Source organism: Lampris incognitus, chromosome 2 (assembly GCF_029633865.1).
Source record: "Lampris incognitus isolate fLamInc1 chromosome 2, fLamInc1.hap2, whole genome shotgun sequence".
NCBI classification, from domain to species: Eukaryota; Metazoa; Chordata; class Actinopteri; order Lampriformes; family Lampridae; genus Lampris; species Lampris incognitus.
This window is the reverse complement of record NC_079212.1, coordinates 113,219,569-113,231,923: the sequence shown is the minus strand read 5'-3', so window position 1 is coordinate 113,231,923 and position 12,355 is coordinate 113,219,569. Positions and strand designations below refer to the sequence as shown.

At 42.7% G+C, this 12,355-nt stretch overlaps 1 protein-coding gene across 1 annotated transcript in view; it reads right to left on the bottom strand.

The window, feature by feature from the left end:
• LOC130107019 (metabotropic glutamate receptor 4-like) overlaps positions 1-12,355 on the bottom strand; it is a 362,767-nt gene that overhangs the window by 23,341 nt on the left and 327,071 nt on the right. Inside the window, exons 7-8 of the mRNA XM_056273411.1 lie at positions 2,705-2,841; positions 126-1,061 (exon numbers count right to left, since the gene is read on the bottom strand). Coding sequence (XP_056129386.1) covers positions 126-1,061; positions 2,705-2,841 — 1,073 coding nt within the window. The remainder of the gene's footprint in view (positions 1-125; positions 1,062-2,704; positions 2,842-12,355) is intronic.

Genomic DNA, 12,355 nt, shown 5'->3' with positions numbered 1-12,355 from the left:
CTGGGTTCCAAGACTGAGGAAGGTTAGATTCTACTTACTATTGCCATCACCTACGAAATAAACAGGCGGAGGCAAACAAAGGAAAACACATTGCTATAGTATTAAAGTAACAGTCTTCAGCTTACCTTTTCTGTTGACTGTGAGGTACCAAAGAAGATTGGGATAAACGCCAACCAAATGATGCAGGTGGTGTACATGGTAAAACCAATGGGCTTTGCCTCATTGAAGGTCTCTGGCACCCCTCTGGTCTTAATGGCGTAGACTGTACAGGTGACCATGAGCAGCATGCTGTATCCCAGCAGGCAGATAAGAGACAGGTCGGAGATGTCACACTTCAGTACGCCACGGGCAAGTGCTGGGTTAGATGTCCTCTGGTCCTCATAGTCAATGATGGCCTGGGAGGGGTCTACAACAAACCAGATACACACGCCAAGCAGCTGCACGGAGGCTAAGGTAAATGTGATGACCAGCTGGGAGGCCGGGGAAATAAACCTTGGTGCACTCACGGACATAGAACCCTGTTCAAAGATACGGTAAATACGGTTGGTTTTGGTGAGCAGGGCTGCATAACTGATACTCATGCCCAGACCCAGGAAGATCCTTCGTAAGGAGCAAATCCCTACATCGGGTGTAGATATCATGAGGAAAGTGGTGGCATAACAGAGAAAGATGCCGGTCAGCAGCACATAACTCAGCTCTCGGCCAGATGCTTTAACTATTGGCGTGTCATTGTAGCGGATGAACGTTACCACGACAGCCAGAGTTGCCGTGATGCCAACAATCGCAATGAGCACAGGGATGATTGCCCACGGAGAGCTCCATTCGAGCTTGACAATAGGTATTTGAACACAGCCCGTGTGATTTCTGTTGGGCCGCAAATTGAAGCGACACATCTTGCAGGTGTAAGTGTCTGCTTGGTACTGATAGCCATCGCAGCGCTCACAGTGCCAACAGCAAGGGATGCCCTTCACTGTCTTCTTGCGCTCGCCCGGCTGACAGGGCTGACTGCATATTGAGAAGGGGATCTGACGGACACCACCTGGCCACTGCATTGAACGAACCTGGGAGGAAGATTGAAGGAGAGACACAGAGAGAGAGTGAGAGAGAGAGAACATAGTGAAAGACAAGGGGGCACAGAAAGAGATAGCGATAGAAAGCCAGGAGGTACTCTTCTAAGCGAGTATTGATTACTGAAGGGGAACCTGGTCTTTTCATTTGCCCCCTTGTCTACAGTGAAGTCAGAATGCTAGCTCAGCTACAATCCCTAATCACTCCAAATCTGTCTATCTATCTATCTATCTATCTGTTTGTCTGTCTGTCTATCTGTCTGATTTTTTTTCTTTCTCTCAGGTTACATGTTTCCTTTATGTTGTACACTTTCTTTGTATTGGAAAAAAGGGTCAAGGGGAGAGCACATTGAGGTCAGAGAAGAGGGGATAAACTCTTAATTTTTTTTTTTTTTGGAGCAGGTTTTGCTTTCGTTTTCTGATTTATCAGTTTCTAGGACAATAACCTGTACAAAAATCATATGATATGCATCTTGGGCATTCAGTCTTTAAGAACCCAGGAAACTTTTATTAGGACTGAGCCCCATGGTATGCCACTAGGACACCTGTAAATGTCAAATATTTTGCTTTATAAGATATGACAGGAAGGAGCTTTACAGGGAACACAGGGATGAGAGTGGTTGGGTGGCATGCAACATAGGTCCTGAAATGGCTGCTATCTAAGGAATGAGCTTTAGGCATGAGCTTATAGAGAATGTATTAATTGGTTTCCTCATCAACACCTACTGACTGATCATTCTGAAGGGCACTGACATACTCACATCTTTCTCCTTTTTGTCTCAGCAGGGACTTGTTTTTGCCTTTAAATCTATACTCACTTCAAAAAGATCATAGGAATGAAATAAAATCTGTATTACCATGGATTTTACCCTTCAAGTGAGCTTGAATAGATTAATTAAATTTTTCATTTCAAAAGCTTACTTTTGATGTTATTAACATTTCTCATTGGGTGGGGGTTTTTACACTCAAAGCTTGTTATTTTTTTTCTCCAAATGTGCATTAAATTAAGAGCTCAAAGAATACTAATTAACTAAAAGCAGCTTTGGAGTGAAAACTGTCGCATGAACGAAGTGGCCAGAAGGAGCCAACCTCAAAAAAAGAAAAGAAAAAAGTTTCCCTTTTTTTCTGCACACATTGTTGAAAGCGGTAATAAAATACAAAGGTCCAATCAAGCTGCTTTACGCTTGCCCAAGGCTGCCGCTTCATTTTGTCAAAACAGGATTTGTTTTGGAATCCTTCATGTAATTAATTGCTATAATACCATTACTCTATCACATCCTTAGCCCACTATACTGTTTTCGAAGTCAGTGATGGCGTCTGCAGTGATTATAGTAAATATATCTGCCCTTCAGCACTTATAGCTTTCTTTTCATCACAAGCCGCCCTGTTAATCGTTTAAAGCAGCCTCTGGATATTTACACCTTTGAAGATGGTACTAAGCAGTTATCAAATGATTTGGGAGGAACTACTCAGCAAACATAGCTGCAGAACTGGAGACAACGGCTTAGAAACGAGGATTTCCACTGTAAACACTAACAAAATGGAATATTCATTGGGAATATGAATGATCATGAATGTCATCAAGTCCTCTGTGAGAGAGTATGTGTGTAAAGAATAAAAGAAAAAGTAAAGCTTACACTGAGATGGAGTTTATCTGTCCAGTGGCCAATAACTTTGTACTCAGCTGATCGGTTTCGAATCTGGTACTGGTAGATCTCATAACGCCCTGGAGCATCTCCGTTCTCATTGAAGAGTACTGGGTTGCCAGTTATACCTACAAGAGAGCGTAATCATGTTGTTTACTTTAAAATCAGATACTTGTTTTCTTTGTACCAATAACACTACATAAGTGAATTTATGAGAGCATACTTTCATACTGTGACAGTAATACAAGGGGGTAGTTTTCACTTATACACACTGGAAACCAAAGTTACACTTGCAATACTTAAGGATTATTCTATTCAGTGGTTTGATGTGAAAATCATACCAAATAAAGACTGACTTGTACTGCTGACCAACGAGACACCTTACAGGAGTCCTTACATGCATGTCATTTACATTTTCTCATTTAGCAGTCACTTTTAACCAAAGCGACTTTCAAAGAAAGTTAGCAGTTAGTAGGTTAGCAGATTCATGTACCAATCAAGCAACTTAGAGCAATGAACAGAGATAATATCATTCACGAGCACATGTCCTTTCTAATTCAACTAGCTTAAGTTAGTAGCTAGTGGATCACTAGTAGTGGCACAAGTGAGAGGGGATTTTCCAGGCAAACTGGACAGTACCACAAAACCAAATCACAATCATACTTAGAAATCAATGGCAAAGGGCATCTGGGTAGCGTGGTGGTCTATTCCATTGCCTACCAACGTGGGGATTGCCAGTTCGAATCCCCATGTTACCTCCGGCTTGGTCAGGTGTCCCTACAGACACAACTGGCCGTGTCTGCGGGTGGGAAGCCAGATGTGGGTATGTGTCCCAGTTGCTGCACTAGCGCCTCCTCTGGTCGGTCGGGGCGCCTGTTTGGGGGGGGGGGGGGGTGAGGGGAACAGCGTGATCCTCCTACATGCTATATCCCCCTGGTGAAACTCCACACTGTCAGGTGAAAAGAAGCGGCTGGCAACTCCACATGTATCAGAGGAGGCATGTGGTAGTCTGCAGCCCTCCCCACATCGGAAAAGGGCTGGAGCAGCGACCAGGATGGCTCGGAAGAGTGGGGTAATTGGCCGGATACATTTGGGAGAAACTACTACTACTACTACTTTCGGCTGCTCCCGTTAGGGGTCGCCACAGCGGATCATCTGGGGAGAAAAAGGGGGGAATAAAAAAAAAAAAGGCAAAGCCCTGATAGTAGCTGATATTACATGCAACTCTTTTACCTTTCAAGACCATTTTTTACCAGGTAGTGCAGATACTTGAACTATTATTTTCTTCACAATGAATTTTGTCTGACCACACAGGCTATCTCAGCCTGTATGTATCCCAAAATAATTGAGAGATTTTAAAAATGACCAGCATACCACAGTATATCTATAATGATCAGCTGTTTAAGACATGTTCTAGTGATGTATCACATAATACTCAGTAACAAGCTATCCTTATTTAATTCTACATGTCTATTCCATCAACACATTTAATAATTGCCACCGGTGTATCAGAGCTTTCCTCGACAGGCACACATGGTGACTCCCTGCCTAAAATCTCCTCAACATTCAGTTACTCTGACAGCATCTACCCTCATGCACCGATCAAAACTCCAAGAACTATTTTTCTTGTCTTGCCTGGCTTATTATTAATACATCCAATCCACAGTGGGCATCTGAGTTGAGAACAAGGGAAGAAACGTATCCAATTGCTGCAGTTGGATTTCTGCTGATGAGTATTTTTTGCTCTTTGTTTAGTTGCCAGAGGATGCGGGTACCCTAATCCACATCTCGATGAGTCAGTCGTGCTGGATTAAGGTATTACCGTTTAACTCAGCCATGCCTCTGCGACAATGCTGCCCACATCACAAAGCACTTACTGATCATGGGGGGATTATGGTGATTTTATGAAGCAAATAGGTTTTACATTTATATAAACATACAAAACACAACATCCCTGTTGTAGATTTGTCATGATTCCATGAAGTATTTTAATCATAACATTTACTTCCTCCCATTTCCCAAGTTGTTTGACAAGCTGTGAAGCTGCTTGCCTTTTGCCTGTCCTGGTTGGGGTTGTGTGTTTGAGCCTATAAGTGTTGACATGGACATCCTGCTGCCTCTGAAAGAGGAAAATGGATCACAAATTCCTCACTCCTGCTTTCAAAAGACTAATGCAGTGATACTTATGGCCTAACAGCACTGGTATGATTATGTTTAAAAGCATATGGGGTCTTTTGGTCATGCTTGCTGTTCAAATTAAGTCTTGTCTTGAGACTGACAGTTTTGTTACCCCGGCTGTGGATGTGCTGCTAGATGTGTCCAAACCCATCCATCCATCCATTATCCAAGTCAGGTTGAGGGATGCTGGAGCCTATCCCAGCAGTCACTGCAGGAGGGGAGACACCCTGGACAGGCCGCCAGTCCATCACAGGGCCAACACACACACACATTCACACTTACATTCTGCAATTTAGTAAGGCCAATTCACCTAACCGACATGTCTTTGGACCAACCCTCCCAAACCCTCAAACCCAAACCTCCAAACCCTCAGTTTCAAATTTTGGTTTGTTCAGTAAACAAAATCTCACAAGCATATAGAGCAATCAAGCAATTCTACTAAAGATCTAGACGTGTATTTTTTTCTTATGCAAATAGGGTTCTTAAGAAATCCAGCCTGTTAAAAAAATAATAATTTAATTAAATGTAATTTTGTGCTCATTTCCTTTTAATATCTCTGAAAGCAGTACATTGTTGCTCTAAGGCATATACTATCCAGGTGCTTTTGAGACATACCCAGCATTTTTTTCACAGCCTAACAAGATGCCTTTCTGCTTATGGATAGAAAAAAAATTCTTCTTATTAGTCCTCTTATTTCACCAATAGCAGGGATATTCTGCTAGAATAGCAAAACATACATTGCCTGTAACACAAAGCTTTTTTATCACTTCACTAACCAGAAGTAAAAGTGTGTGTATAATTGTGCTGGTGCGACTGTTCTTCAATGTTGCAAATGCAAGTGGATAAATGTAAAGGAACAGTGGTTTGACATGATGTTCTCTTGATCTTGAGGGAGCATGGGCAAACATTGGCCCAGATCCATGCTGCTCCCTATGCTGCCTTGTTAAGGTGTTGTCTTAATGCTCCTCATTTACATTGGTGAATAATGCGTAATGGGGCAGTCTGGTCAAGGTTTGAGTTGCAGATGAAGAATTAAGCCTGTCATACGGTACAAACTGCTTGTCTAAACAGGTTATATTCTAGTCAGGAGCCTAATGAATCCCACAGAGGGATCTGCCACTCCAGCGTTATAGTGTGTGCGTTAATATGACAGAGCAATTGCACAAGTGTATGCCTGTGCTGCGCATGTGGGTGACCACCCACTTATAACCTGGCTTCCTTACTGTGTTTTCCCCTGAAATGTTGGGGTTTATGAATGGCCTTGAGTTACACTATATGTAAAAGCTTGATTGTGGTACTGCTCACACCAGATACTTCCCACAAGCACACACACCCAATCATGCTTAAGAATTACCAGCTCGTGATCATTAATCCAACATGTGCTTGTTCCGCTTCAATGAGCAACCAGGACACCTTGGCGGATGGCGGCACAGCTTGTTGCCCTCTACACCGGTCATTAGTGCTTAATGACCTGTAAGCCAGCAAGCCACTTGCAGAATATATAACGGATCCACTCTGCTCCAGTAAGAGTTTTTTTTATCATTCTCCTTCAATCACTGCCCTGACATTTGCATAATCATGCATTTCCAATAAATCAGCCTCTGCTATATATGAATGCTCTGAAACTGGATGTAAAATGGTAAAACACGGCATTTACACAAGGGACATGCTCTTTGGAGTACATCTGTCAGAACCTCTACAGGGTTTTGGCTGAAACCACTTCATGTGTTTGGGTTATGATGCTGGGAATGCCAGTGCAGATGATAAATTAAGGGGAATGGGAAAGCCCTCTGATGTCTATATGTCAATTTGTAGCAAGCATACATCAACTGTGGGATAATGATAATACTGTAGTGTGAGGTAAAATGTAGACTAACCCCTTATACTGTCTAGTTTGATGCTGTCAAAAGACAGTGATAGGAAGCAGGATTGAGACAATCAGACGTGTTGCATCAAGAAGAAACTGATTATTTCACCATGAAGCTTCTTCACACCCTTGTGAGGAGAGATAGGGCAGATTAACAAAAAAACAAAACAAAAAAGACAAAACAGATCAGAGCTTGCCTTTGTTCCACGCTTGTAACTGCATTGTCTGGTGAGAATAACAGTGGAAAGGCCACTCCTTTGTCTGTGGCAGACTTTCTCTGACGTGGAGACGAGTAACACTGAGGGGAAGCTTCATTCAGTTGTGCCCCACTGATGTCTCAAACTACTCTTAGCTGCATCAAAGGTGGAGGTGGGCACAAGAAGGGAAGGAATAATTGAGGGGAGAGGGGTGTGTGTCAAACGGAGCACGACAATGAATTGAAGCTGTTTGATATTTCTGCTTTATATGCTTTGACTCTGACTGCTGCTGAATGAGCCAAAATGAGCACTTGAAGAGTGGATGATTTAGCATGAAGAAAAAGCCACAAAGCTTCAGATTCAGATAGGTGCATGTGAAAGAAATGTAACTGGAGGTATGCACTCTGGAGTCTCTTTAGAAAAGGTGCAGACAGTATATCACCAGTTTAGTAGTAATATCCAGACAAAATAGATACCTTTGCATGGTAACTTGTGGTCTTTTAAGGTTATCTGTAATCAGCTACAGTCACATGTGTATGATGGCCCCAGACCCAGAGACCAAGATATTACTATATATAAGTAGATTGCAAGGCCAAGCGGGTTATAGCCACCATAGTATGATTTTCTAATTACAGCAGAGCTTTGGTTCAAGGAGCTCTGACAATTGACCTTCATCAGATGTGCATTATTATGTATGCAGCCAGAGAAAACACAATCCATCTGCTGCAGATGACACAACAGAGCCTGGAAAAAAAACCCAACAACAAACGAGCAGTTCAGCGGAGAATATAGTGATTTTTCTTTATTTTTTAACATCCCTGAGTTGGTTTTCAAGAAACGATAACAGGCAATGTTTTATAAATAGCCTTGGATTTGAAAAAAGAAAAAAATTACAAACACTAATAATAATAATAGTAGTAGTAATAGGGGCATATGGGTAGCGTAGCGGTCTATTCCATTGCCTACCAACATGGGGATCGCCGGTTTGAATCCCCATGTTACCTCCGGCTTGGTTGGGCATCCCTACAGACACAATTGGCCGTGTCTGCGGGTGGAAAGCCAGATGTGGGTATGTGTCCTGGTCACTGCACTAGCGCCTCCTCTGGTCAGTCGGGGCACCTGTTCAGGGGGGAACTGGGGGAATAGCATGATCCTCCCATGCGCTACATCCCCCTGGTGAAACACCTCACTGTCAGGTGAAAAGAAGTAGCTGGTGACTCCATATGTATTAGAGGAGGCATGTGGTAGTCTGCAGCCCTCCCTGGACTGGCAGAGCGGGTAGAGCAGTGACTGGGATGACTTGGAAGAGTGAGGTAGTTGGCCGGATTCAATTGGGGAGAAAAAGGGGGGCCCAACGACTGCTGGAATAGGCTCAAGCATCCCTGTGACCCTGATTGGGATAAGTGGCTTGGATAATGGATGGATGGATGGAAATAGCCCCAGATCTATTTGTCTGTCATTCCGATTGCTGATCAAAAACACAAGTACATTTTGGGTCCTCAATGTGTCATTTAAGCAGCAGATCTACTTCATATTACTTCACATGTGCACACTCTGCGTAAGCGAGAGAGAGAGCTGCACCGGATACAGGGCTTGTCATTGTTGGTATCTGGTGGAAGCTTGCTAGCTAATTCACTAAGGCAAGACTTGAAGGCTATGGCTATAAGAAGCTTTTTCAAAAAGAAAAAGGGTGAAGGCAACAATGCGCAGGCAAGGCTAGAAGAGGGGGAGGAAGAGTTATCCTCTGTTGCTGTAGCAGCCGATGAGTCAGGACGTGAGAGTGCCACAATGTTAATGGATACAATACGAGAGAGAGAGAGAGAGAGAGAGAGAGAGAGAGAGAGAGAGAGAGAGAGAGAGAGAGAGAACGAACGAACGAACTGAAAGAGCAACAAGATCACAACAGAGGAAGGGATGAGGCTGTGAAGACAGATGTTATCAGATGGAGAGAGCACAGAATCCACTGATTACACTGCAGTAAGCAATAAATAGCAATAGAATGCTGATTGATGTACATTTGTTGCTGCATTGACTATTGGCTTGTACCTGTCATCCAATAGTGTTGCTGTGTTGTGTGACTGTCAGCCCATATGGAATAATGAGCAGTGATGACTATTTAGCCCCTATGGGATGGAAAATGCATTAATTACTTGCTTTTGTATAATCTGATATTGGTTGATGTGTTCAAATAATTGGTTAAGTCTATGTATATGTCCATGTATAAAATAAATTGATAAATAACAAGTGTTTATGATCTAATCATAATCAAAAAAATGAGAGCTTTGGTTAGATTTTGGTTGTCATATGCTGATTGCATCCTTTTTATGACCAGGACAGGAGAGAGGAGAACAGGAGGAGAAAACAGAGGGGATGAGGAATGCGACAGACAGATGAGTTATCAAAAGAGCTACTAGAGAGGTGAAGAAGAGGAGGGTATCAGATGGGCTCAATCCCAATCCCCCCCCCTCGCCCCTACCACTTGGCCCTACCCCTCTGTTTTGTACGTGGCCACATAGGATAAGGTGTCCCATTTCTTTTGGGGATCGAGGGGTAGTGGTCATCTAGCCCTCCAAATGGCCCTTCAAATTGAGCATTTTCAGATGCAGACTCCAAATGGAGTGGTATAAGAACATTCCCAGAATGCTTTGCGAACTGCAAACTGAGGCAGTGTAACATGGAACATGGCTACCGGTGAGGAGAAAGAAGTCCATAAATGTGTATAACTTCGCAAATAATCACGTACAATTTTTTTAAATCAGCTGGAATATCTTCTTTTAATGTAGATGAAAAGGAATATGTAATTGGATCTTTATAATAAGCATTTCTGAAAAATCACTATTCACAAAGTCAATAGAACTTATTGTAAACAACGATTTGTGAGTGACAGCACAATTATTTCCATGTCCTGTGTAGGAAGCTTGAAAAATGATCCAGCAGCGAGTTTTCTGCACTTCCCCGCTCAGCTGATATCAGTGCAGGGCAGACATTTCTATGGGCAGGACAACAATGAAATAGCCAATGTGCAAACATACCTCCTGGCTATTGTCAATACATTAATCTGTCTTGTTCTGTCCTGCAAATTTGGCTTGATTTGTCACTATAATAGTTGATAATGGTAGCAAGGGACAGGCTTTAATATAGAATGTATAGTACTATAGTACTATAATGTTATAACCATGTTGTAACATTCAAGGGATTCCTGAGCAAACCAGGCAACTAATAAAAAATAAAAACGATGATGGTGATGACGTACCGAGTAAAGATTTCAAGCCCTATCCCTTGTTCCTGTTCTGAAGGGCCACTACCCAAGTCAAGTCAATTTTATTTGTAGAGCCCAATATCACAAATTGCAAATTTGCCTCAGTGGGCTTTACAGCAACACAACATCCTGTCCTTAGACCCTCTCATCGGATAAGGAACAACTCCCTAAAAAAAAAATTAAAAAAAAAACCTTTAACGGTGAAAAAATAAGAAGAAACCTCAGGGAGAGCAACAGAGGGATCTCTCTCCCAAGATGGACAACGTGCAATAGATGTTGTGTTTACACAATTTACAGAATACAATACTGAAAGGATAACAGAAAGGATAACAGAATTATAATGGAATTATAAAATTTATGAACAATATGATACGCAGGATGCCAAGCAGTGTCCAGACGCTACCGGAACAGCCCAGGACCAAAGCCACGCGACCAGCATCGCCATGTAAAAAAAAAAGAAAAACCCAGGATAACAAAAATTATTTGGATTTATAAGACATATATAAAAAGAAAACGTGTAGAGTATACTTCACAACTAGGGTTAGGGCCGGGGGAGGGGTTGGGATTGGGACATGGACAGATAAGACACCGCGTTAACGCAGTTTGTCACAGTTCAAAAGGAGCCCTTGTCACACAATAGAAGTGGAAGCTATGAGACCAGGATTGGTCAGTTTTCAAAATTGAACAAAGCATTGGCAACGTACAATTTAGCATATAACTGCTTTATCAACATCAAGGCTCTTATTTTTTCTTAGGGTTTTACTCAGGGCAGCAGTGGCTCGGAGGTAAAGCAGGTCATCTGGTAACTAGAGGATTACTGGCTCGATCCTCGGCTCCTCCATGCAAAAATGTTGAGGTGTCTTTGAGCAAGACACCTAACCCCTAACTGTTCCTGATGAGCTGGTTGGTGCCTTGCATGGTCGACACTGCCATCGGTGTATGAGTGTGTGTGTGCATGGGTGAATGTGAGGCATTCATTCATTGTAAAGTGCTTTGAGTGGCTGTTGAATCTAGAAAAGTGCTATATAAATACAGTCCATTTACCATTTACTCCTGCTGCTGAAAATAAAAAATAATAACAAAGTCGAATGAGAATTCAGATTGCACTCATTTTGTTTATTTTGATTTCACGTTGTGAAAGCCAGTGTGCGCACCTGACTGGAACCTTTTGGTAGAACACAGTGTCTCACATTTAATATTCATTTTACTGTGAAATAACTTGGAAATGGTGCAATTATCGGGTGAAAATCTAAAGATTTCTGGGCTGGGCTAAGCCCCTAATGTTTCAAGATCCAAACAGCGCCTCTGGTCTCAAGAATGATTCATCACCACTGAACGATAAAGGATTTGACCTGCTCTAACCTACCTGTCAAGAGATATTTGTTTGCACTATGTTGTGTCAGATGTTGCGTTGGTTCACAAGTTTAGCTTTCATGATATAGAAATGAATACAGTCCGGGTGTCAAGGTGGAGTAAAGGTCTATTCCATTGCCAACCAACATGGGGATCGCCGGTTTGAATCCCCGTGTTAAATCCGTCTTGGTCGGGCATCCCAACAGACACAGTTAGCCGTGTCTACAGGTGGGAAGCCGGATGTGGGTATGTGTCCTAGTTGCTGCACTAGCGCCTGCTCTGGTCAGTCAGGGCGCCTGTTCGGGGGGAGGGGGAACTGGGGGGAATAGCGTGATCCTCCCATGCACTACGTCCCCCTGGCGAAACTCCTCACTGTCAGGTGAAAAGAGGCGGCTGGCAACTCCACATGTATCAGAGGAAGCATGTGGTAGTCTGCAGCCCTCCCTGGAACGGCAGAGGGGGTGGAGCAGCGACCGGGATGGCTCGGAAGAGTGGGGTAATTGGCCAAATTAAATTGGGGAGAAAAGGGGGGGGAAAAATAAAAATAAATAAATACAGTCTTTGAAAGGAAGCTTCACTGGCCAGCTTGTTGTGTGTCTGTGGACTCATTCAGAATTCTGCCATTGTACATGCTAATGCAGTGAGATGAGGATGTGCGTAATCACAAAGAAATCTCCTGGTTAATTGGTTTTACAACATTCAGTTGTATAGATTTGCCAGCTAGAACTATGTGTAAGTATATTTTAAACTAACTGTCAAGTATCAACTTAGTGTCCCTTCTTTATTGC